This window comes from Mastomys coucha, unplaced genomic scaffold, assembly GCF_008632895.1.
Source record: "Mastomys coucha isolate ucsf_1 unplaced genomic scaffold, UCSF_Mcou_1 pScaffold14, whole genome shotgun sequence".
NCBI lineage: Eukaryota > Metazoa > Chordata > Mammalia > Rodentia > Muridae > Mastomys > Mastomys coucha.
This window is the reverse complement of record NW_022196896.1, coordinates 52856397-52884129: the sequence shown is the minus strand read 5'-3', so window position 1 is coordinate 52884129 and position 27733 is coordinate 52856397. Positions and strand designations below refer to the sequence as shown.

Here is a 27733-nt window from a genome sequence, read left to right as displayed (position 1 = left end):
AAGAAAATCTAATTACTTATTCTTTTTAAAATGCAAAGATAAATTGGGTATTCATTGTAAAACCACAGTTTAGATGGTCAAAAGCATCTAGCCTCAATATAAAGTTAACTTTTGCTTTGAAATGTTTATTATTTTGTACATAAAGAACAATTAACTGATCAAATGTATATGTTTTCTTCTGTGTTATGTAAGGAATTTCTAGACAGGTTTTTAAAACACTTGTATAGTTTTGTAACATATTTTTTTCATCCATTGACTTTTGGTTAGTATGCAAAGAAATGTTTCCTGTGACACTCTTAAACACTTCTTGTTATACTTGGTTCTCATCAGCCCCTCCTTCCACACTGCCCTTTCTGTTCTGCGTCTGGGCACTCTTGCCAGCCCTCCTGCCTGGCAGTTCTTTAAAATGACATATTTTACTGCAACACACTAATTACAACTCATGCCACTTTTCTAGCTCATTCTTACAATCTCATTAGATACATTTTTCATTTTTGGTCAGGAACCTAAGTGCCCTGACTGTTAGGTTCACTGTCAATCCACTCCTCACCAGCTGTGTCAGTGAGAAAAACCAAAGCCACGAGTCACAGGAAACTTTACACTTGGTTTGGAGTGTCTGTCTGTGTTTCAGTGAAACTAGATTTTCTTTGAGAATGATCTCTTTAATGATTCTAAGTATGCAAGATGTAAAAGGATGTAATTTTATGTAGTATCACAAGGCTTCTTTATAATTCAGATGACCATTTCATTAAAAAGTTATCTGTGTAGAGCTGAAGAGGTAGCTGGCTGTTCCTCCAGAGGACTGGAAGTTCTATGCCCAGCACCTACATGGCAGTTTACATTGATCTGTGACTCCACTCCTAAGGAATCCAACACCCTCTTCTGACCTCCATGGGCAGTGAACATATGTATACATATATGTGCAGGCAAAACACCTGTCTACATAAAATAAAGGGTTAGATTACAAAAAAATACATAACAATTGTTCTTAAGTAGTTACCCAAAGGACAATATTCATTTAAAACAATTTTAAAAATATGCACTCAATATTAAAAAAAATCTAGTCTTTTGGAGATTAAAGGGTTAGGTTAGGTTTGGTTTCGTTAGATTTTGGTCTTTCAGTATTTAAATCTCTTCATTCACATTCCATTCTTTTGGCTGACTTTTGTTCCTATTATAGCTGCCCTTATATTTCCCTCACATCTCATTCAGGGCAAACCTCTATGTGTCCTACCTCCCCCAAACCCTCCTCTCAATGTCAAGCACTAACAGGACATGGTGCTGAACCTCCTTTTAGATCCCACTTCTCTGTAAATCTGACATGTGAGATTTTTATTGTGCTGTCACAACTGTCCCTCCTTGAGGCGTCAGAGTTAGCTCTCTTACAGAATCAGGATGACTATTTTGCATCTTGTGTCCCAGGATACACTGAATCTGGACCGACCCAGTCAGCCCCTGGTGGGTCTCCTTCACTCTCTACTCCCCATCCATTTCCATGGTGGAAACCCCTGTGTTTTCTTTTTATGATTTTAATGTTTTGTTTTTGATATTACAATACTGGCTAGCTCACTGAAATTGCCTCAGTATCCATGAGTTAAATAAGTCATTATTGAGCTGTTCTGTCTGAGCTGTCCTCTCACATGCACATGCTTACCTTCACACTGATGGTCTCAGGAGTATTGTGATGAGATACGAGTCAGTAATTCTCAGGAAGCAGTGAAGCTGTTTGTCCTTGTCGTTTTAGAAAGTAGAAAACCCTGATGAACTGGCAGAACTCATCAACATGAACCTTGCCCAGCTTTGCTCCCTTCTCATGGCTTTATGGGGACAGTTTCTGGAAGCTATAACACTGCATGAAGAGTTAAGAGTGCTATTAGCACAGGAACACCATACTTTGAGGGTAAGTTAAAGAAATGTACTTTTAGTGAGCACTGTGTATGTTTAGGAATTTCTTATGTGATATTTAGTAGATAAGTCAGAAGAGAGGCTTCCTTGTGTTATTGTTTGGTTCTAAAGCCAGCTAAGAAACTCGGCTACTAAGAAACCCTCCTAACGGGCTGGAGAGATGGCTCAGTGCTTAGGAGCACTGACTACTTTTTAAAAAGGTCCTGAGTTCAAATCCCAGCAACCACATGGTAGCTCACAACTATCCATAACAAGATCTGATGCCCTCTTCTGGAGTGTCTGAAGATATCTACAGTATACTTATGTATAATAAATAAATAAATAAATAAATAAATAAATAAATAAATAAAAAGAAACCCACCTAAAAGTAAATAAAACATGAATATGTGTGATATAAGATAGGTCCTGAAACCCGGAAGCAGGAGGTAGAAATCAGTAATTCATCTCTGAAGGTCTTTCGTTTATTTTCACTTTGGTTTTCCATTGCCTTCCCTAACCTTTCATGGGAATATGTATTAGGAATTTTGCAAGGTAAAGAAAGTAGATATATTTGCTATAGATCCACTGTTGCCTTTACTCAGAAAGTTTATAAACTATTTTATTATGTAGCATATGCTTATGATTAAATTCTGTATAGATCAGATCCTGTACTGTGTGTATACTCTCTTGTATGCTTACCTTTTTTGTAGCTATCATTTGTTTTCTCTTGTGATATGCACCATTTATGCATATATATGCAGAACACACAAATACATACATACACACACAATTTGTTCTGTTGATAGACATTTAGATTTCTCCTATGTTTGTAACTGTTACAAATCAAGAACAGTGTCCCTGAAGGAGACCTTTATTCCTTCTTCATATACTGCAGTATATATTTCCCAAGATTCAGAACACTTAATCCATCATAGTAGCCAACTTTAGACATGTTTATACTGATATAATAATAATCTTTAGTGTATGGCATGTCTTAATTAAATTTTTGTTGGTATTAAGTATCCTGAGAGAAGCCACATAAGAAAGAAAGGGTTTATTTTGGTTTAAGGTTCCAGAGAGAATACAGTCTACCATGGCTTAGAAAGTGAGGTATCAGGATTATCAGGAACATGAGGCTTGCTGGTTCCATTGCATTAGCAACCTGGAAGCAGGGGGGAGGGGCAAGGAGAGAGGAACAGAGGGAGAGGGAGGAGGAAGGGGGGAGAGAGAGACAGACAGAGATAGAAAGAGAGAGAGACAGAGACAGAAAGAGAGAGAGAGAGAGAGAGAGAGAGAGAGAGAGAGAGCGAGCATAGTAAGTAGGGACAGACCAGAAACCACAAGCCTTCACTTTCTAAAGAGTCCATAACCTTCCAACAGTGTCACCGTCTAGTGGCCATGTGTTGAAGCATATGAGCTGCAGAGGACATTTCACATTCAAGCCTCAGCATGGCCCATATGTAAATTTGACCAATTGTCACGTCCTATTTGACAGCCTCACCCCTGTCTCCCAAACTCAGATTCACACATCACATTCAGTTTTAATGGCCCTTTAAATTAATTTAATGTGTAATTATTCTTATGTCTTTACCTTTTGTGACTGATGTGTTTTGTAGAGTATTGGTCAGTGGTTGCATAGAGTACCCTCAGTTTGGTCTATTCTTCCTAGGAAATAGAGTAAAATGACACAATGTAAGTAGGGATATTGTATTTCATTTTTCATAGTTTGATAAATTATATTTTTCTAAGGAGCTTTTATGTTCTATATATTTTCAAATGTCCTATTACCAAATAACAGAATCCTCCCCCCTTTTTAATATCTGCAAGTTCTGTATTGTTTTTCGCCATTCATGACTAATATTTTTATTTCCTTTTTCTGAATTGGCCTTAAAGAGAACATCTCTTATTTTATTAGTATTTTTAATGGACTGTTTTTTCATGTTGTTACTTCTTTCTTTGATTTGTTTTGTTTTCTGTCTTGTTCTTGTTACTTTATTTCAGTACGTAAGATTGTCATACTGGAAACTTTTTAGAGTTCTTTTCTAGAAGTTCTTTTTTAAAGATTAGTCACTTCTAAGAGGCCTAATATGAGATTTCACAGTGGATAAAATAGTGTAATTGCAGTAGTCACCTTACTAATGATCTTTAGCTTAGTGTAGTAATTTAAAATGAATAGCTCAATAAATGCAATGTGTTTCTTTCAGGCAATTTTCATTAACATTTTTCACCACCAAGACCTTGAACAATGATGACTTTTTGTAGAGATGCAGCCAACTCCCTGTGGTATGGTGTGGTGCTAATGCTAATGAACTTGGTCTTTTTGGAAATGAGGACTTGAGTGCCAGCCTGCCTCCTTGGAGAGGTCACTGCATGCTTGTCATGGTTTTCTTGATAGCCATTCCTACTGGAATGAGATGAAATCACAGAGCCATCGGGGACTGAGGATTCGACACTTGTTTCACGTGTTTATTGACTTTTGAGAACTTTGTTTTCAAATAGTTCACTAGGCTGTTCATTAGTTGGTTGATGTAGACTCAGAAGCTGCATTTACTTTCATATGCAAAACAGATTTTCAGTTGTGGTAATGGGAATAGGGAGAAAGGTGAGGATAAGATGGAAGCAATTTTAAAGTGAGCAGTGGGAAAAGTGTGGGTAATGGAAAGCATAAGCTGGAAGTGTCTGATAGAGGGGGAGAAGGAGATGGCATTCATGCATGAAAGCTTTATAAAGGCATTGCTCTGTGTGCCATCCTAAAAGATTTTATTACTTAAGAGGAAAAACAACACAAAAATCCTTTGATCCTAGGCAAGGCTAAGAAGATAAGGAATTCTTAATACATGTTGATAGAAAATAAGTCTATTTGAATGTTAACTCTTTATAAAGCTCACAGATAGTTTAGCATAGAGAAGATGCTCTTCAAAATATATTTAAAACTTTTTAATAGAGAAAAGTTCTATAGTTTTGTCAAATTACTGTTACTACCTTCTGAACCCTGGTATAATTTGTGGAAAGAAATTGATAGCAAAGATTGGAGACAACTTTATAACATACTTTCTGGAGATAAAGCTGTCTTGAGTAGAAACAAAAATTTCAATGTAAATACTGAGATTGGCTGGTGAGTACACTTTGAGAAGGAATAAAAAAGGGAGACATCAGATTTGTAAAGCATTAAATGCTAGGAGGGAGAGAGATGGGTAAGAACACTTGTGCAAGCATTAGGATCTGACTTCAAAAGCTCAACACCATGGAAAATGTCAGACATGGCTATGCATGCCTGCAGTCCCAGCATTAGAGTGTGTCTTAGGGTTTGACTGCTGTGAGCAGACACCATGACCAAGGCAACTCTTATAAGGACAACATTTAATTGGGCTGGCTTACAGGTTCAGATCATTATCATCAAGGCAGGAGCATGGCAGCATCCAGGCAGGCATGGTGCAGGAGGAGCTGAGAGTTCTACATCTTCATCTGAAAGCAGCTAGAAGACTGGCTCCCACGTGGTTAGGAGGAGGGACTTGAAGCCCATGCCCATAGTGACACACTTCTAATAACAAGGCCACATCTATTCTAACAAGGCCACACATCCTAATAGAGCCACTCCCTGGGCCAAGCATATCCAAACCAACATATAGGATGTAATCAAATGGAACCTGAAAGCTTCTTGGTCAGGCAACCTATCTAAAATGGCGAGTTTCTCATTCAGTGAGAGAGAACAGTTTTCTTTTTTTTTTTTCTTTTTTGAGAAACCATTTTTCAAGGGAGCAATAGAAGAAGACATAGAATACCTTCTTAAACTTGCACATTCATTAAATGACAAAGATTAATTTTAACATTTTACTCAGGCATCCTTTTCCATGGCCTATTTCTAATACCAAAGTAGCCCATATTTTAACTCCTAAAGGAAAAAAAAGTAGTTAAGATATAATAAGAAACTGCTGTAGTACCTTGCTTTGTAGTGTATCACAAAAACTGTGGCAGTTATACCTTTGATTGACTTCTGGCTCCTATTTATTCAATTCAACACAAACTTATTAAACTACCTTGGCATTCTGAAAGGCCTGTAATAACCAACGTAGCCCAATAGTTGTACAGTATTTGTTCAGGGAAAGACAGCCTAGGGAAGTGCATGGTTTCATGATGTATTCACTAGTAACAGCAAGTGCTAGGTGACAGAGGTGAGCTTCTGACAAGAAGTCTCCTGCTCTTTGTCTGGCTCCCTCCCTCGCTCTCTTGTTCTTATGCTTACTCTGGTTCTGGGTGTTGACCCCAGAGCCTTGAGTGTATTGGCAAGTGTTCTCCCACAGAGTTGCATCCACAGTTCCTAGTGACATCTCTTGTATTGCAACGTTCATATTGTAAGATCAGAAATGGCTATATTTAATGTTACTTATCAATTATTTAATGTTAATTATTAATATTTAATGTAATTATAGCTTTGCTGAGAATGCTATTAGTCCAGTATTAAACAGATCACTGTGTATAGTTTGAAGACTTGAAATGCTGAACTTTATGCATAGATTTATAGTGCTGACTTATTTCAGTCTCTTTGATTTGTATCAGTCTCAATTGAACTGGACATTCCCTTTTTAGGCCTGATGGTCAAAGTCTTTGACAATCATATAGAGATGAATTATCCCCCAACCTGTCTAAACAATTAATTCTGTGTGTCTGATGTTATAAATGATGACATTTATGTCAATATAGTGTTGTCAGAATGCCCAGTTATATTTGAATTTCAAATAAATAGCATATAACAGGGTTATATCCATATAGAAATAAGCATATCCAATGTATTCCTATGTAATTGAATACTAAAGCATCAAAGAACTTGTATTTTGTCTTTGTATCTTTAAATCAAGTATGCCTGCTACAGAAAACACAATTCCTTGGTAAAAAGAAAACTGATTTTGAGTCCATTTTCTTTATGGACTTTTGCCTGCAGCAAACATTTGGTCTGATAAAGCTTATAATTTTGTAGTTCTAACCAACAGCACAGAAACTCCAGTTTCATATGTTGATTCCGTTGTTCCATAACTTAGCAGTGGGAGAGTCACTGCCTAGTGTGTACAGGCTCTGGGTTGTTTGATCGTCATCACAGCAAAACTTTTCAAAAGGAAAGAGGAAGGTAGACCTTGTGGGTAGAGATGGAGGCAAGGATTATAATTAGACTTTAAACAGCTAAACTTGTTGGAACATGTCTATAACTCAGCACTCAGGAGGCTGTGAGAAACTTACAAACTTAAGAGCAGCCTGGGCTATGGTAAGACTTAGTCTTACCGATAGCAACAAAAACACCAGACTTCACATGGGTAAGAGGTAACCCTGACACCGCTGGTGGGAGAGTATTGTATGTTGTTTGTTCTTAGTTTGTTTTTATCATTTGTGAGTCCTAGGTTTTATATGAATATTTAAAACCATTAGTGCGTACATGACAGGAAAGAATAAGTAAAGCTGTCTAGAGGACTAACAAGGGAGAAGGGAGGGTATGAGAGGAAGTGTGCTCACATGAAGTATGTTCACATTGAATAAAACAGTAGTCCAGTGCTCTATAGCATCTGTGTTTTACACATAAGGTAACATATATCTCAATTATGTATTCTGTGATCACCATGGCAATAAAAGATATGGATTTGAATTTTCATTTTGTTTGAATCTGAACTGATATGAACATGTTTCATTTGCACTTATTTACTGGAATTGATGACCTAAAATATTAAACATCCCACCAATAGCCTAATGGCTAGAAAATCAAAGTATGTATTGATAAGATTTCTGGAGTCGGTGCAGTAGATAACACGGAGCTGTTTCCCAAGACTTTTTTCTTCCCTTTTTTTGCAATCAGAAACATATATAACAAGTTAAAGATTGTATGTAGCTCTGTAGCATTTATTGTATTTACAGTATTATGTAGCCATTACCTTTCCCTTCATCCAGGCTATTTACCCAGACGTGAGCCTGCCGTTCTTCCCTTCCCTCCCTCTTCTATGGTCACTGCTCTCACTTACAGTCTCTGTTGCAGTTTCATAACAGTGGACGCGGCCCTGGCCGCTGTGCTTGGTTTCTTTCGGTACACTGTTCTGAGTCCATCCTGTTGCTGCATATGTTAGTACTTCATCTTATGGCTCAGTTCCATTGGCTAGATGAGCCGCTAGTATGGTTTAAGTGGGAAGTACCCATCCCAGACTCTTGTATATGGGAATCCCTGGTGACACCTTTTAGGTTATGCAGCATTTGAGACTGGCCTAGTTGGCAAAAGGGGGTCACGCCTTCAAAGTATAGAATGCCGCGCCTGCCATTTTGGACAGTACCCTCTGAAATTGTGAGTTAAAGTAAGATCTCCTTTACATTACTTCTGTCACATTGACAAAAAGTAACAAAATTCTTTTGCCTCTGACTACTATGAGTAATAATGCTATGAAATTTGTCTGAAAATATTTGGATGACCATCTGTTGTCATTTCTGTTGACTATATATATCCAGGAATGGAATTAGTGTGTCATACAGTCATTCTCTGTTTAACTTTCTGAGGAAACTCCAAACGTTTTTACATGGCATTTATACAATTTTATATTCTTACTAGCAGTGCAGAAAGATTCTGTGACCTCTCAAATCCTTGCTAGCAGTTATTCTGTGTGTTCTGTTGGGTGTGTATTTGTGTATACAGTATACATGAACATGTGGGGTGCACAGAGCTACCTACCATTGGTTTGCGTTATATTGAATTTGTCTTGGGAGTATTTTTACTGTTTTTGGAAGTGATGCTTTTCGTCCGTCTAAATTACCCCATGTCAGTTGTCATCATGTTTCAGTGGACGCTGACGCATTTGTTGGCATTCTTGTTTGACCAGGGCTGGAAGCAGGGCCCAGTATTTGAGGGCTTTTCTTTGCTGTTGGTTTCCTTTCATAAATCTAAACTTTCTCTAAAAGATTTTAAAAATAGAACCGCTACTTTTATAACAAGTATGTTATCTTGAAGTCATCTTTACGAACTGGATTTACTTCTTGATTGTGCCTTACCTCTTCCTGCTTCCTTGAATGTTAATGCATTTTTCTTCAATTCTTGCTACTGTTGTTTCATGTATTTTGTCCAGTTTTGTATTTAATTATATCATGGGTTCAGAATCAGTTTCTTAGTAATGAAATTAAAGTAGAGATTAAAACAATTTTTCAAGCCTAGCTAAGAAACATTAAAAAAAAAAAAGATGAAATAATGATTGGGGTCCAGACTTAGGTACACGGTTTTAAGTTTGCCAAGTTATTATCAGTTCTACTGTTGCCTAAATTAATACCATTCTTGTAGGAAGAGTGGGAACTGAACCTTGGCATCCTTTGAGCATAGTCTGACTGTGGGGAAAGCACAGTTTTACATTGGCACTTAGAACTCCCAGTTGACTAACCCTCATTCTAATGTGTAGATACTGCTTTCCAGTAAGACCAGTGGGCCGGGGAACTATGAGAAGCTTTAACTAAGATTTAATATTTTTTTAAAAAAAAACTGTTGGTTGATATTACAACTCAGTGGTAAATCACTTGCCTAGCTTGTAGGCTCTGGGCTTGACCCAAGACACCAAGAATGAATGAATGAATGAATGAGTGAATGAATGAATGAATAAATATTTTTAACAGTGTAGGTACAATTTATGTTCTTGGAGGAGTTTGAAATAACCACATTGCCTTTTTTACAGTGATATAATAGTTTGCATTGGCCAGGCAGTGGTGATGCACACCTTTAATCCCAGCACTTGGGAGGCAGAGGCAGACAGATTTCTGAGTTTGAGGACAGCCTGGTCTACAAAGTGAGTTCTAGGACAGCCAGGGCTACACAGAGAAACCTTGTCTCGAAAAACCAAAAAAAAAAAAAAAAGTTTGCATTGCATTTTTAAAGATATAATCCTCTCTAAAGCTATGTATTATTCATTTAATATAATTGTGAATACAAATGTTAAGATATTAAGGAATATTTTCTAAATAAAGAGTTTTTTGTTTTATTGTTTACAAGGTTTACAAGGTTTTATTGTTTACAAGGAGCAGACTTTCACTTTTACTGTCATTATAAATAACTTTCATATGTAAGCATTCAAAAACATACATAGCATTTTTCTAAATATATCTATCCAAAGTAAACTTTAATTGCCAATAATGTACTTTCTAAGGCATTTTTTCTTTTAAATTATTTTGACTTTTAGTTGGAAATTTTATGTGATTCAGTTTTCTACTTTCTTTAGTAAAGTAATACCTATAATTTAGCCATTTCCTAATGATCAAATTATTAACAATTTTAGATAATCTTAGCCTGAACATACGAGCATCCTATTCTGCCAAAATTATTGGAATATTAGATCCTATGTTAAAAGATTCCAAGTTGTATTTTTTTATTAGTATTTCTTTTTTTAATCCTTTACTTACAAGGATTTCTGGAAGGGGATTATTTTTTAAAGTGGTTAGCTAGTTAGCTAGCTAGTTAGGTTAGTCAGTTAGTTTTTTGCTTTTTCTTTTTGCTTTTTCTTTTTTTGAGACAGTTTTACTGTGCTGCTCTGGCTGTCCTGGAACTCAGCATGTAGATCCATCCACCTCTTCTGCCTCTCAAGTACTGGAAGTAAAGGCATGTGCTACCATACCTGAGGTAGATATTTCTATAGCAGGTTATTGTAGCTGGCCATGGTAGTTCAAGTTTGTGATCCCTGCACCTGGATAACAGAGTCAGGCTTGCCATGAGCTTTTGATCAACATGAACTACATAACAAGTACAAGGCTACAGAGTAAGACCCTGTCTCGAAAGAGAAAGCAAACAAGCTGTGGTTCTCAGTGTCATCTGACTAGTTATGTGCAGGTGTCACTGGAAATCATCATGATCTCCTTGATGGGTTATGTTCATGTCATTAGTACAGTGATGCTTTCATGGCAGAATTCATCAAGCTGTATTTTAAATGTGGAATGCCATAACTCAGATGTTCCTCCATAGAACCAGAAAATGCTGAGCAAGGGATAGAGCTCTTTGGGCAGGCACTACCTCAGATGTGTTCTGGGTTCAGATCCCAGTACCAGGAAGAGCAGAAAGGCCTAGAAACTTTAATAAAGATAGATAAAACAAAATGGCCTATCAAGTGTACAAAAATAAGGTTTTTCTTTTTTCATTTGCTCTTTTGGAAGAAATGTGGATAGAGAAATGAATTTAAGTAAGTTAGAATTGTATCTCATATTAAATGTGAAATAGTTTTGTGTAATAAAGCATTATGGTAACACAAAGAGCATAGGACATGCAATCAAACATTGGTAAAGTGCCTTCATTTTTCAGGGTAATATAAAGATTATAATCTGTGACATGGAGACCCTATGCACTCAGTGTTAGACATAAAATTACTGTAACAAATACTCTTAACAATTTGAACGGAATAGTAGAGTGAGCCCAGAAAAGAACATTTAGCTCTTTAAAGCAAAAGTTCAGCTTTTTTCTATTTGTTCAAGTTTGAATAATTGTGATATTGCCAAGCAAATTATTTTTAAATTAGAGTATATAACCAAACTCACTTTTATAAGCAGCTGTAACAAAGCAATAATGTGGTGGAGGTGTTGTATCCCTTAAATTTAAATTTGCAAATCTAACAAATTTTAATATTATGTGTTGCCATCAGGTGGCAGCCAGACCACAGTTACCGTGACACAGTAGACTCATTCATCACATATTATCTCAGTGGGAAAAGAACCTCATTTGAATACATAAGGCAAGGAAGAATTTCTGTAACAAAGCCTTGGTGTAAAAAGACAAAAAACTGAGAACTTTAGAGCACACACTTGGAGTTTCCCAAATGTGTACTTGAAAGGTCAGGCTTCTCACTTCCCTGGCTCTTTTTGCAGTAGCTTCCTCACATACTAAAGGGAGGTTCCTCCCCATAGTGTGCGCATTAAGGTTTCCATCAGTCTCAGTACAGCCTTACTGTAGGAATCAGGGCAGCTACGGAAGAAAGGGAGCAGCTCACTGACTCTACAAGTCCAGTGGAAGCTAAAGGAGATGAAGGCTGCATGGAATGAGAAGGAGACGGCCTCTGAGAAACAACCAAAGGAGAGAGGAAGGAGTTAAGGAAAAGGTGGATATTATTAAAGAAATATAACAAAACTTCTGTCTTTGTGCACTTAATATGATAAAAGTAGACATTTATACTTTATAGTCACCTACTAAATATGCACACACACACCAAAAAAATCCTTAGCTATACAGTTAATATGTTTGGAGTTATTTGAAATTTATACTGAGAAAAACATATGTATTTTCAGTATTGCTGTAGACAAACACCTACATAACACTGTTAAATTGATTGTTGTTTTATATCAAAAAAAATCCTTAGCATAATATGATTTGAATATGTGAATATTTCTCTTCCCTCTGTGTACCCAAATAAGATATATTTCCCTCTTTTAATTGGCTTACTGGTACTCTAGTACCAAAAAACAAACAAACAAAAAACCCTTCCTTTTTATAATTAAAAATAAGTGTCAAAATACAAACACATTGGAGGAAATAGCAAATACAATACATATTTACCAACTACATTCTTCTATAGCATGCCAAAATATATTAGCAGGCACAAAAGTCATCAAAAGCACAGCTGCTTCAGCCATCATGGCATACACCTTTAATCCTGGCCCTGGGGAAGCACAGGCAAGTAGATCTCAGTGAGTTCAAGGCCAACCTGCTCTACATTGCAAGATCCAGGCTAAACAGACCTAAACAGTTAGACCCAATCTTAAAAAGCAATATACAACACATAGTTCCTGTTGTAAAGAACAGCATATCCCTAGAGAAGGGTGTGATTTGTGCAGTTATGTGAAGGCAGGATACGGTGAGTGCTAGACAAAAGCGTGTGCTTATACAAAGTGTCCACATTGAAACTCCTGGGCACATAGCCTTTGTTCTTCACAATGCCATGTGTACACCAAGTCTTGATTGTTATTTGAAAGTGTATCACCTGAAGCTCAGAGGTCCAATGCCCAAAGTCCCAGTACTAGTAGGTCAGTCAGTTCATAGTCATGTACTTTAATGTCTGTCATAGTGGTCATCATCCCCCATGTGTCAGGCAGCAAACAGGACAAGTACTATCTTTACCTTCAAGGAGGAGACGTGAGAAAAAAAAAGGTAAACTTTTCTCACTCAGTTCTTTTGTTTCTTTAGTCCACACAACCTAGAAGTGCAGTGATGTAGCAGCACTGAAGGGAAGAAGTTGAATTCTCACAGGCCTGGCTGTGAATGCCTGGTGCAGTCGGCATCTCTACCTGTATTCCTTGCTAGACTGATTTAAACTGCCATGTGATCAATGGTCCTTTTTTAAATTCTATAGGTTCGCAGATTTTCGGAGGCGTTCTTTTGTTTTGAACATCCAAGAGAAGCTGCCATTGCATACCAAGAACTCCAGTAAGTAGCACAAATTCAAAATGCAGATAATTCTATTTTATATCCTTTTACATACGATATCTTAGACATAATTATTGCCAGCCTTCATAGTGTTTAAAGCAGAAGAAAATTAATTTCAGATTTAGAACTCCAGTCACATTAGGTTTAATCCTAGGAATTACCTCTTGAAAGTCCTTTTCTCATCAAGTAAAAGCATAATGGACTTGCATTGTGTCCCTTGATGGAAGCTTTGTCACACCTTTGATTGTACTGTGGACCTCTGCTCTTCCCCTTGCTGCCGACTTCTGCTTTTCCTTTCTCAGGTCAGAGTAGCTATCTTCACAGTCTGAATGTGAATGACACTGCCTTCCATGACTTAAGTGAAAAACTTAAAATAGCCAAAATAGCTGGACAGTCCCCGCAGTGAGGAGGTAGAGACAGGTGGATCTCTGTGTTTGAGGCTACCCTAGTCCACATAAGAGTTCCAGGACAGCCAGGACTACATAGAGAAACTCTGTCTTGAAAAACCAAACAAAAAAATCAAAAGAAACGTCTTCCGTCTTTTCTACTGAATATGGTTAGGTCTCATTTTCTTTGTCTTTAAAGAGTTGTTTGAAGTAATTTCACTTGAAAAAAGTAAAGCAGACCCTAAGTAGTGAATTCTGTATGATTTTATATATATGAAATTTTGAACAAGCAAAACTTTGAGGTGAAGAAAGTCCAAACAGTGGTCCTTTTGGGTTGATTGATATGGCTGGGAAATTAGGGAAACAGGAGGACACTGAGTAGATAGAGATATTCTGTGTTGTGTATTTGTCAAATCATAGGATATATTTTAGTGTATGTATGTGTGTGTATACATATATACATATATGTGTGTATATGTGTGTGTGTGTATATATATATATATACATATATAATTTTACCTCCTAAAAATACCAATAAACAATAACTGGACATCAAAAGTAGTCAGTGAATTATAAAACTAGGGCAAGTGTTAATTGTTCAGACTGGGCAATAATTAAATGGAATTTTTATTATACACTTTTGACTTTAAAAAAAATTTTATTAGAACTTTTTCCTAAAAAATTTTTGAATTTCTTTTTTATGTGTCTGATAGCTTTTTCTAAATGTGTGTATTTCACCATGTGAGTGCCTGGTGCTATTGGCGATCAGAGAAGGGATTCAGATCTCCTGGAACTAAAGTTACAGATGGTTGTGGGCCACCATGTGGGTGCTGGGATTCAAACCAGGCCTTTTGCTAGAACACTGAGTGCTTTTAATCACTGAGTCATCCGTCTTCCAGTTCCCTAGAACATTTTTCTGATCACTATTTTGTATTAGAAATTTATATACCTTGTTTTAAATAGCTGTTCACTCTACTTATCAATATGTATTAATAAAGCAGCCATGTGGAACACACATTTTTCTTTGTTCTCTTTAATTAGTAAGCATTGAACTTCTAGTACTACTTCTATGTGCTGTTTACAGCAAATTTGACCTTTCAACCAACATACACTGACATTCACCTTGAAATAATATAGGAAATGATACAATAGATTAGGAATTAGCTTGTTAACAAACTATAATTTTGTCAGTAATTTAGTATCAGTAAACCCTATTTTACCTGTTTTTATCTCTATCCAAGAGAATGTTCCCAAGGATATAGTATCTTGAAAGGGACTAGAACTGGTGGGGGAAGAGAACAGATAGAGTTTAAAGTGGAGGTGGGTATAATTATTTTTTCACTACCATCTGACTTAAGAATATTTTTCAGTGCTCAGAGTCATCTACAGATGTGCACCGCTATCAAAAATACTTCCTTCTGCAGTTCTCTTCCACCCCTACCTATTGAATGTAGTGAATTAGATGGAGATCTCAATTCATTACCTATAATCTTTGAAGATAGGTATTTAGATTCAGTTATTGAAGGTAAGTATCATCTAACTAAAATACATAAGCTCTATATGTCAATTTTAGTATATTCTTCCAAATATACATAAAACCATCCCCTAATAGTAAATCATTTCCCCTCTAGTTTCATTTACTTTTGAGGAAAGTAGAAAGTTATAGTTAGAAAAAGTAGTTTTGATCCTTTGAGTTCTCACACTTGTAAACTTGAATCTTTTTTCTTTGAATAAAAGACTTAGATGCGCCCTGGATGGGAATTCAGAGTCTTCAGATATCAGAGGCCAGTAAAATGGATAAACATGAGACTGAAGAAAGCTCTGTAGCAAGACTTTCTAGCCCAGAGTTGAAGGTCAGACCTGCTGTTGCCTCCAGTAATTGCTATACAGAAGGTGAAAAGCAGCTAACAAAATCTCTAAAAGGAAAGAATGAAGAATCAAATAAATCCAAGGTTAAGGTTACTAAGCTCATGAAAACAATGAAACCAGAAAACACAAAAAAGTTAATAAAGCAGAACTCTAAAGAGTCTGTGGTTTTAGTAAGCTACAAATGTTTGAAAACGACAGCTTCAAGTGATCTCACTAAGTGCTTTGAAGGCAATCCTTCACATAGTCAGAAGGAAGGTCTGGATCCCACAATGTGTGGAGATAATTTTAACCCAAAGACCTACATCAGACAGCCAAGTCAAAAGGAAGCTAGCTCTTTGTCAGCTAATACAGACAGAACTGAACACAAGCCTCCAGACACTGAAAGTATGCAACCAGACCAGCTCCATCTCCTCAACTCTGGCAGCCTAAATCTTTGTGCAAATTTGTCCATTTCAGGTAAACTTGCTATTTCCCAAGACGATAGTGACATCCCAGATACGGAACACAATCTGGCATCTAGAAGCTCATCAAATGATTGCCATGACTATCAGACAACCCCATCTTTGGGAGTTAGAACACTTGAAGTCAAGTCCAGCAGTAAAGAGTCTTTCAGTGGAGAGAAAATTACTGTTAAAATAGGACCTTGGACAGAGCTCCGTGAAGCTGAACTATTTGTGGATAATTTACTGCCCGATTTTGAGGCCTTAGACTCTAATGATAAATCCAAGTCTATAGATATACCACTTGAAAAGGATTCTTTACAGGAGACGAAATGTCATTCTACTGAAGAATCATTAACTACATTCAGAAGTAATCTGCCTGCTCCTTCTACAAAAGAGTATCATGTTGTAGTAAGTAGCGACACGATCAAATTACCAGATCCTAACGCCACGTATGCCTCCTCGAGATTCTCAGATTCAGGTGTGGAAAGTGAACCAAGTTCTTTTGCAACACATCCAAATCCGGAAATAGCCTTTGAAACTCTCCAAGGTCCAGGTCCTTGTAATAATGAAAGATTATTTCCTCAGCTTTTGATGAAGCCTGATCACAATGTAAAATTTTCATTAGGAAGTCATTGCACTGAGAGCACAAGTGCTTTAAGTGAAATACAGTCATCTTTGACGTCAATAAACTCCCTGCCTTCTGATGATGAACTGTCACCTGATGATAACTGTAAGAAATCTGCTGTGCCTGACTGTCATCTAAGTGATAGTAAAACTGTATTTAATCTAGGAACAATGGATCTGCCAAAGTGCGATGAAACTAAAAAGTCAAGTATTATTTTGCAACAACAATGTGTTGTTTTTTCAGGGCATTTGGACAATGATACATTAGCAATGCATTCCTTAGATTTAAGCAGTGAGGATCCTTTACAGCTCATTTTCTCGGGTGAAGATGCTTCCAGTGGTGTAAGAAGTAGCTGGGGCTCCAAACCTCATTTGGATGCTCTCTTTCCAGGTTCCCAGAGTCATGGTACATCTAATGACAACTCCGCGGAAACAGTGCCAACACTAAATCCAAAACTGATTTGCTTAGGTTCCCCTTGTGTGGTTTCAGGTTCTGTTTGCACTGATGCAGAGCTCAGTGAAGAGAGAACTGTGGAAGGAAAAAGCAGTGAGCCATTAAATCACAAACAAATGTGTTCAGAAGCCCCTGTTGTTGAAAGTGACCCTCTGAGTACAGATGACTCTCTTTCCAGTAGTAATGATGTGGTAAAACAAGGGCTTGTAGAAAATTATTTTGGATCTCAGAGCAATACAGATGTTTCTGATGCATGTGCTATTACCTGCCACAGCCCAGTTAGCTCTCAGGAAACCTGTGACATAGGGGTTAGTGATCTTCAGCAGGAACAGGGCAAAGAGGAAGAGGAGGAGGATCAAGAAATGGTTCAAAATGGGTATCATGAAGAAACAGATTTTTCAGCTACGGATGGAACAGTCAGTGTTCACTATATAAGTGGAAATGAGTTAGGAGAAGAAAGATATGAACAGTCCGAAAAACTAAGCAGTGACTATCTGAGAGCTGGTGTAACTGTTCCTGCTGTTTGTACGTCTGGTTGTTTGTCCTTCCCGTCTGCTCCGCGAGAGTCTCCTTGTGTTAAATATTCTTCTAGAAGTAAAGTTGATGCTATTACAAAGCAGCCAAGCAGCATTTCTTACAACTTCAGTTCTTCAACCTCCTGGTATGAAAATTCACCAAAACCTCAAATACATGCGTAAGTAATGGAACTCAATATTGTGTGCTAAGCATATATCTAGAACATCAATATAGTGCCAAACAGTGGAATATTTTGTTGTTTCCTTTAACAAAACATGTTTCCTTGATTGTTAAGAATGGTGAGCTGGGCACGCCTTTAATCCCAGCACTTGGGAGGCAGAGGCAGGCGGATTTCTGAGTTCGAGGCCGATCTGGTCTACAGAGTGAGTTCCAGGACAGCCAGGGCTACACAGAGAATCTCTGTCTCGAAAAAACAAAAACAAAACAAAACAAACAAAAAGAATGGTGAAATGGGCATAGTATACCTTTGGGAATCTTCTTCCAAATGCTCCTGTTATATAGGTTAGATCTGTCTTTCAGCAGCTTTATGTTAGAAGTATACAGTAGCCAAGATTAAACTCTGCTTTTGTCTCAGTATGTCAGTTCTCCCTCATAACTTCAGAGAAGAGCTGGGCTGTAATGAAGAATGCAGGTAGGACATACTGATGATAGTAAGAAAATGAATGACACATCTGTAGGACCTCCTTAAACCTGTGGGGCCCCAGTCAATCACCTTGCTTAAGTCAGTTGCGTCCAGTAGCAGATTGATCTGTGTGCACAGGTTTATAAGATCTTCTATTTCAACCAAATCATCATCTGAGGTGAGGAGTCGGGCATGTGTACAGTAGATTTTTAAAGTAACAGATTACTATGGATTATATATAAATCTAAAGTAATAATGTGGTAACAGTCATTGATTTGAAAACTTATATACTAGCTTAACATGATAGCATATGTCTTTAATCCCACACTCATGAGTGAGTCAGGCAGATCTTTATGAGTTCAAGTCCAGCCTGCCCTCTCAGGGACAACTATGGCCACATAGACAGACCCTGTCTCAGGGACAGACAAAAACTGATGGTACCTTTGGGATCTCTTCAGTTTCTCTGAGGTGTCAGAAGGCAGAATCTCTGCCTTCACCCAGTGTGTACTCCAGAGGCCACTATCCGTCAGCTCTTCCTCCCCACTTGATTGCAGCCAAATGGGTCATGTTAAATAGCAGCTGTGGTGTTTACAGTCTTCAAATTAGACTTAGTATCATGCCAAATGCTATATGCTGTCGGTTAGAGTCGTGTACCTCTCTTCGTGCTGCTCCTTATTGGAATGTTAGAGAAAAGTTCGAATAACCCACCCTGTTTTAAGTTATAAGAGAATAAAGAAGAAAGAGTTTGATTACATGATAAATGCCAGTTGCCATTTTCCCAGCACTTTTAGTTATTCTATTCATGTAATCCTAGTTTTGGAGAAAGTGTAAAGCACTTGTAACGTTTTCTTAGTTTCAAGTTTAAAAGATTACTTTAAAGTTACTTCAGATTTAAAGTGTTCATTGTATTTAATTAGAATATGTACTAGAAGAACCAAACCATTATCCTTTGATAAAATCATTTAGATGACCCCACGTAGTTTCATGAGTTTTACAAATATTGCTTATCTTCTTTTCCTACACTTCTCTTAATTCATTATCCTCTCTTTTTGTTTCTAAAGAGTGACCAATCTTTAGTAAAGACTATTTTCTATAACACTTCACTTCAGCTTCCTTCAGGCAAAAGAAGAACTGAAGCAACTCAAACTGCCTGGCTTCATGTACAGTGACGTTCCTCTGCTGGCGTCCTCCACACCGTACTTCAGCATGGACGAAGAGGATGGTTCTGAGGATGGCGTGCATCTCATTGTCTGTGTCCATGGTCTAGATGGTATGTGGCAGCCACTGACACCCGCCATGGCAACTCTGTAGCTTTTTCCTAATAGAACATTCAGTTTTCTGTAATCTTTGAACTTGAAAAATGGTGAATTGCTAAAATTAATTAAATATTACATTTTGAAACAGAAATATGCTTTACAAAACATAATGTTAGATTTGATTTTGTTCTTTTTCTAAGTAAATTTGCCACTGAGGTGGGGGGGGGGAGAGAGAGAGAGAGAGAGAGAGAGAGAGAGAGAGAGAGAGAGAAAGAGAGAGAGAGAGGAAGAAAGGAAGAGAGAGAGAAGAAGAGAGAGAGAGGAAGAGAGAGAGAGAGAGAGGAAGAGAGGAATGATGGTCTGACACTCATGTTAATGCCTTAATTTTAATGTTTTCTGTGCTCTTGCTGATTTTATCAACTCTGACCTCAGGACTGTCCCTTAGTGGTTTGCTATTCTCTTTGACTCTGCTTCTTCCACCTCACAGGTTAGAGGAGAGCTTGGCTTGGCTTTACTTTAGCATCACTGAAATCCTGCTGTGACTTCACAGCAGCAGCCATGCTTACTCAGCAAGTTGTCCTTTCGGATTTGAGAACTAATAGGAAAAACAACTATTTCTAGATTAATATGGAATATTACTATAATTCTACAACAAACTATTTTGTGGGATATAAAATATATTAAAGATCTTTTTTAAATTACTCTTCAAGAAGTAAAACATCTTCAATACCAACCTTTTAACCCTATCTTCAAATATTGTCATGTCAAAGAATTATCTGCAAAACAAGATTTTTTGACAGTAGTATTTTCTGGCAAATTTCCTTCATTGAAAATTTCACAGCACAGACTGTCCTTATGTCACATAAATTGGTTCAGAATAATAGAAAAAAGATGGAGTACAGCCCATTTTTTGGTTATTCCAACTATGGTACGAAATCTGGTAGCAACATCATACCAACACTCCCCTAAACAGACTATTTGATATGATAAATAAAACCCTAGCTTGTAGCATCAATATTAAATTATTGTAACAAATTTTCTGTGTCCAGAACATAGCAATAAATATAAAAGAAATTTCTTTGAAGTATAGTGCATAAGTAAATTGATATGAATAATTGATGAGATACGAGAACCATTCCCAGTGAATATGTGCTATGAACCAAACATTAGGTAGTTTGGTTCATAAAGTAGAACTCTAGCCCATAGTTGTGATTAATTGATTATGTTTCTAAGCTATGTAAGACTTACACTTGATAGTGAAAATTAGAGGTATTCATTTTAAAATTAGGGATAAAAAAGTATAACATCTCAATACATTGATTATGAAATACCAAACAGTAAATATTGGAAGAGTAAAAAATAAAATTGAACACCTGATAATAGTGTGTATATATTCCTAGTGTATTAGTCAGGGTTTCTATTCCTGCACAAACATCATGACCAAGAAGCAAGTTGGGGAGGAAAGGGTTTATTCAGCTTACTTCCACATGGCTGTTCATCACCAGAGGAAGTCAGGACTGGAACTCAAACAGGTCAGGAAGCAGGAGCTGATGCAGAGGCCATAGAGGGATGTTCTTTACTGGCTTGCTTCCCCTGGCTTGCTCAGTCTGCTCTCTTATAGAACCCAAGACCTCCAGCCCAGGGATGGCACCACCCACAAGGGGCAATTGAGAAAATGCCCCACAGCTGGATCTCATGGAGGCACTTCCCCAACTGAAGCTCCCTTCTCTGTGATAACTCCAGCCTGTATCAAGTTGACACACAAAACCAGCCAGTACACCTAGCTAACCAAAGGAATCAGAAAAATCTACTAGTTTATAGATGTTCTATATTTTATATCTATATATTTTATCTCTCTCTTTAAATATACTTACTGATGTATTTTTAGGTAATGATTATTAAACTGTAGCCACCAAAGGAAAGTCAATAGACTAAATCTAAATATAAATTACATTCAAGATTTATTACATTACCTAGGACAGTGATAAAGAGCAAGTCAGTCATTGACTGCTATTGTGTCCAGTTATTCTGTAAAGGGCTGTGCCGTTTGGTATTTAAGTGAGCCAAAACTTCGTAAGAACTCAACTGTTAAAGGATATTGGCTGGAAACTGTTTTACACAACGTATTGTCTATCAGCAAGTGAATTAAGACATGAACTTTCTGTTTCCAGGAACTGTGAAAATGAATGATAGTGTATGTGACACCTTTTCCTCCTCCTCGTCTTTAAACACCACTTTTCATTTTCTAGGAAACAGTGCAGATCTCCGCCTAGTAAAAACATACATTGAACTTGGACTGCCTGGGGGAAGAGTTGATTTTCTTATGTCTGAGAGAAACCAGGTACAATAGGCAGTATTTTCAATGACAGCAAACATCCTTGTGCTAGTTCCTACATTTTGCTTGCTACACAATGCCTGTGGTCTTACAAACACTTCTGCCTTTTATGAAATTACTATCAGTTCTTATACAAAGGACATACGTTCTGACTTAGGAGTTCTCTTTTGCATAAAACATTTTAAGTTCACATTTCTGTACAAAAGTTTTATTAAGTCATTCTTTGAGGCCCCGTGTTTAATACTACTAGGCTAAGACATAGCTAAATGAAGCAGGTCCTATTACAGATACTGAGATTCCTTTCCCTAGAAATGTTTTTGTTAATTTTAATATAATGAATGCTGTAGTAACTAACATGCCTTAAAATGAACTCAGCTATACTGATAACACCTAAATTTAAAAATATATATGGTTGTGTCCAGTTTTTCATGTTATGGTACATATTTTAGTATATAATATGTTTTCCTCTTGTTTAGAACGATACATTTGCTGATTTTGACTGCATGACTGATCGCCTTTTGGATGAAATCATACAATATATTCAGATATATAGTTTAACAGTCTCAAAAATAAGGTAACGTATTATTACATTGTTTATTTTTTTTATTTCTTAAAGGACAAAACAATCTGTAGTACTGCTAACCTAATCTACTCAGATGAGAACATGGCCTACAGCCAAGTGGTGTGCAGTAGGGAGAGCCAACATCCATGTGTTGTCCTCTGACTTCCACGTGCACACTGCGGCACACGCATGCATCATGCATACATACGTGCATGCATACATACACAAAATAATTTATGTTAATGTAGAAAAATATAAGGATCTATAACTATATTTTAGAGGTAGGAGGATTGATTCAAGCTAGGTAAATTGCTTTGTTTCTTGCTATACAAGAATGAGGATCTAAGTCCAGATCTACAACAACATGCAAAAGCCAGGCACAATGGTACACATCTGTCAGTGTAGTGCTGGGGACCAGAGACAAGTAATTGGATCCTGGAACTTGCTGGCCAGTCTGTCTAGTTTGTGAGCTCTGGGTTCATTGAGAGACCCTGTCTCTAAAGAAGTAAAATAGAAAACAATAAAAGGAGATAGTTGGTGTCAATCTCTGGCCTTTACACATGTATGCACATATATTACCTATATGTATATGCACAGAAACATGTACACATGCACTCACCATTGAGGAAAGGTTATATTATTTTATTGTATAAAGTGTTCAGAATAAATTTTAGGGACAGAAACTAGGTGAGTAGTAGCAGATATTACTCCCATGCCCTGAAAACAGACTAATTTCATCTACAATAACCTGGAGAGCCAGAGTTCCCAGCAGATTGAAATGATGGCTGTCTGAGGAGATGCAAATGCTAACTACCCTGATTTGGTGATGATACATTACATACATGTTTTGAACCAACACATTGTAACCTACAGGTACATAGTGGTCATTTTTGTCAGTTAACATTTTAAATTACTTTTCCTTAAATTTTGGGGGGTATATATGTGTCCACGTGCATGTATATTCACACACAGAGACCATAGGACAGCTGCGGGTGTCCATCCTCAGGCACTGTCTACCTTGTTTTTAAGACAGGCTTTCTCCCTAGCCTTGACCTCACCAAGTAGACCAGAGTCATTAGCTGGCAAACACACCCCAGATGTCCACCTGTCCTACCTTTCCAGCACTGGAATTGCAAAGAAGCACCCAGATGCACATTTTTTTATTTACTTACTCTGTGGGGTTTTTTTGGGGGGGGGCATTGTATGCCACAGCACCCAGCATACATGGGGTGACTGCAGGACAATTACCCAGATTCAGTTTCCCCTTCCCATCATGTGTCTTCCGGGGGATTGTATTCCTAGAGTTTTTTCAGATGTGCATTTGATGATTGAACTCCCGTCCTCATGGTTCCTAGGCAAGCACTTAGGCAACAGCGCCATCTCCTCATTCCATTACTTTGAAACTGTCAACAGCATAAGAGCAGCACAGAGATAACTTCTTAAACGTTGTCTTGTCTTTTATATTACAATTTCATTGTTATATTTGAGGCTTAACAAGTAAATAATTTGGATGTGTACCTAAAGAGGGAAAATTGTGACCTAGTTACTATATGACTATTTCGTAAAGATTTACATTTATTTATCTAACAAATGTTATGTACCATTTACAAATGTTTTATCTTCATGAATGTATGTGTGCATATGTATGCCTGTAACCATGAAAGCTGGAAGAGAGCATCAGAGCCTGAAGAACTGGAGTTACAGACACTTGTGAGCTATTGTGAAGTTACTGGGACCTGAACAAGGGTCCTCTGCAAGAGTAACGAGGACTTTTAACTGCTGAGCCATCTATGATCTACCCAGTCCCTACAGAGATTTTAAACTATATTGATTTCTAGTTACTAATTATGATAGGTGTTATAATGTATTTCTTATCATAGTAATTGAGTTCCAATTCTTATATTTTTCATAAGTTAAAGTATTTCAAGTGTTAAACTATAATTTAAAAACAAAATCTCAAAATTCTTAATATTTCAAAGTAATCTCTTGTATATCAGGTTTGAAGGTTGTTCTTGGTTTGCCTCTCTCTCTAAAATGAATATTGTGTAGTAAATACATTTTTCTGTTTTTTTCTTACAGCTTTATTGGACATTCATTAGGCAATTTAATAATCCGTTCAGTGCTTACAAGGCCTAGGTTTAAATATTACCTCAGCAAACTTCATACCTTTCTCTCTCTTTCTGGACCTCACCTCGGTACACTCTACAACAGCAGTGCTCTCGTCAACACAGGTAGAAAGGTTTGTTGTTCTCTATAAAGAATGTGACATAGACAGATAATTTTAGGATTTTTTACTATTTAAATTTAGAGCCAGTTTGACATGTACCTGTAGTCTCGTAAAATAGAAAATAAAGCTCATTTTTATCTTGTATATATGAAATAATTTAATAAAAATATTGTTATAATAGTTAACTTATAGATCTTCCCTACTAGCTAGCTGGCCACTTTCCTGAGCTTTAATTTTAAAAGCATAGCAGAGAGACTAGAGAGATGGCTAAGCTCGTCAGTACTTGTTGCTCTTATAGAGCATCCAAGTGTTATTCTCAGTACCCACTCCACTGGAGTTATTCTCACTCCAGGTCTAGGGACTTTCAACAGACATGCATGGAGTGCATACACCTATATGCAAGCAAGTATTCATACTCAGAAACTAAATAAATCTATAAAACTTAAAGAAGCATAACTTTAAGATTAAAGGTTATATGTCCTAGTGCCAAACCAATATAAAAAGTTTATTGAGATGTGACAGGGCCTTAGTTTGCCTATAGGTTGATTTTAATTTTTCCCTTGGATTTTTTTTAATATGATAGCTTAGTCAGATTCCCACTGTAAAAATTTAAATTTTCATCGATGAATCATTCCACTTTCTTTTGTACCCATTTCCAACCAGTGATTTCAAATTGTCACTAGAAGATTTTGATAAGTCATTCCTTCCAAATGCCATTTAGTCCTCTGTACCTTCCTTCTAACTACCTTTACACTGAAAGTTCGGTGCAGAGACATTTGGACCCACTGTGGTTAAAGTTTTGCTCTCTCTGTTTGTTTTATACTTTTAAGTAGGATGTCTAAAGATAGTCATCCCAAGGTTGCTGTTCGTATATGATTATATACTTTGTTAGTACAGAAGCCTCCGTGCACCACCATTAAACAATACCTGCAAATATGTTTATCAGAGAGTAGACGTACTTGGCAAATAGATTTTTATTCAACAAAATGTTAATTATTAAATATTATTTTTAAATGAGTATATATTAACAATAATTGTATGTATTACTTATCTTCCCATATGTGCTCACATATCATATTCAACTTTCTAGGTCTCTGGTTTATGCAGAAATGGAAAAAATCAGGCTCTCTCTTACAGCTGACATGTCGAGATCATTCAGACCCTCGCCAAACATTTTTATATAAGCTTAGTAATAAAGCGGGTGAGTATGTTGCAGCAGTTTGGAAGATAGACTTGCGAGCTAACAGATTGTCAGGTGGCTTTCTGATGATGGAACTCTATCATTCTGGCATAATTTTGGAAAGAAATAGCAGAATCTAATGCTAAGTTATTAGAGTAGTTCTTAATTTCTTGATAGGATTGTGACTTCTACAAGCTGTGTAGAACTCTAAATTTTGTGTGTGTGTGTGCGCGCGCGCATGCACGTGTGTAGGCGGAGTGGACACATGCCATAAAACATTTGAAAGTCAGAGGTCAACATGGTGGAATTGTGTCCTTCCACCTCAAGCTGGGTTTAGGGGCTGAGCTCATGTGCTCTGACTGGATCAGCAAGCTCTTTTACCTGACCGGCTGTCTCACCAACCCTATTAGTCAGTATTTTCTAGCATGTCTCTCTCCATCTCTTGTGGTCTTCTAGCTGTCCCCCACCATAGCTTTCAGCCATTTTTACAAATTGCCAGATATTTTTCTTTCTTGTTTCTTGGCTGTCAAGCATGGTTTTTGTTTGTTGTTTGTTTGTTTTTGGATTTTTGAGACAGGGTTTCTCTGTGTAGCTCTGGCTGTCCTGGAACTCACTCTGTAGACCAGGCTGGCCTCGAACTCAGAAATCCACCTGCCTCTGCCTCCCAAGTGCTGGGATTAATGGCATGCATCACCACCGCCCGGCCAAACATGTTTTTAAAATGTCAGAAATTGCAGTTTCTTTGGAGATAGAGTGTTGTTATGTTTCATCTTCCCTCCTCTTTTTGAAATCATGTTTTCCTGCCCTCCAGCTCCTCCCAGATGCTTCCATCTCCCTACTCACCCAGCTATGTGTTCTTTTTCCTCTTTCTTTCAAAACATAGAAACACTGCAGAAACACAGAAATGAAAATGAGAACAAGCAAAGACTATCATACCCCCCCCCAAAAAAAAGTAGAAAGTACATTAGAAAAATTAAGTTTGTTGTGTGTTGGCCAACTACTCCTGGGCCTGGGACTTGCCCTGAACTGTGGTTAATGTATCTAGTGGGACTCTGCTGGTTTTCCTGTTGTCAGCAGGTATCAACTACACATAGCTTCTTGGTTAGAGGCGAGAGCTTGTGTCCACTGTGTCCTCTGAGCAGTGGTCTGCACAGGCTTGTGTGTCCACTGTGTCCTCTGAGCAGTGGTCTGCACAGGCCTTGTGTGTCCACTGTGTCCTCTGAGCAGTGGTCTGCACAGGCCTTGTGTGTTCACTGTGTCCTCTGAGCAGTGGTCTGCACAGGCCTTGTGTGTCCACTGTGTCCTCTGAGGAGTGAGTCTGCACAGGCCTTGTGTGTGCCACCACTATCTCTGTGATTCCTTATGTGCACCAGTCCTGTCTTGCAAATACTGTTTTCTTGGAGTCATCCATCACTTTTGGCTTGTAGAATCATTTTCTTCCACATGGATCCCTGGGCAGTGAGGGATGGGGTTTGATGTAGACATCTTATTCTTGTGCTCCAAAGTCTCTCATTCTGTACATTGTCCAATTATGGGTCTCTGTGTTAATTCCCTGCATGAAGAAAAGTTAATTCTACTGAAAGAAGATTTTTGATGTGGTTTCAGTGAAGTACCAATCTATGCATATAGCAAAATGACTGCAAAATAATAGTGCCGGGTTTCCCTTAGTCTCATGACCTATCTAATCTCAGGTCCTCAGCTGCTGTAGCAGTGGCATGTATAGATTCTAACAAAGAGTGGCCTTAAAATCAAACAGAAAGTGGTGGTTACTCCCTTAACATTTGTGCCATTATTGCCCAAGTATATCTTGTAGCAGGTTGTGGTTGTGGGTTCCAGAATTTGTAGCTGGGAGATACTGATGCTTTTCTTTCCTCTGGTAGCATGCAGAATACCTTAAAATACCAGGAATGCTAGTCAGTAGAGGTGAAGCTTCTAGGTTGGCACCAGCTC

At 37.5% G+C, this 27733-nt stretch overlaps 1 protein-coding gene across 10 annotated transcripts in view; it reads left to right on the top strand.

Moving 5' to 3' along the window:
• The window catches only part of Fam135a (family with sequence similarity 135 member A), a 93405-nt gene that overhangs the window by 57937 nt on the left and 7735 nt on the right, over nucleotides 1–27733 (top strand). For 3 of the 10 annotated variants that reach the window (XM_031367053.1, XM_031367056.1, XM_031367052.1), the window contains 10 exons: nucleotides 1745–1900; nucleotides 13215–13288; nucleotides 15045–15199; nucleotides 15412–17758; nucleotides 18176–18232; nucleotides 19333–19493; nucleotides 21729–21820; nucleotides 22291–22388; nucleotides 24456–24607; nucleotides 25694–25804. In XM_031367053.1, the coding sequence (XP_031222913.1) occupies nucleotides 1745–1900; nucleotides 13215–13288; nucleotides 15045–15199; nucleotides 15412–17758; nucleotides 18176–18232; nucleotides 19333–19493; nucleotides 21729–21820; nucleotides 22291–22388; nucleotides 24456–24607; nucleotides 25694–25804 (3403 nt within the window). Of the gene's footprint in view, nucleotides 1–1744; nucleotides 1901–13214; nucleotides 13289–15044; nucleotides 15200–15411; nucleotides 17759–18175; nucleotides 18233–19284; nucleotides 19494–21728; nucleotides 21821–22290; nucleotides 22389–24455; nucleotides 24608–25693; nucleotides 25805–27733 lie in introns of those variants that run through there. The other 7 variants (XM_031367060.1, XM_031367058.1, XM_031367057.1 and 4 more) reach the window with 4 other exon arrangements.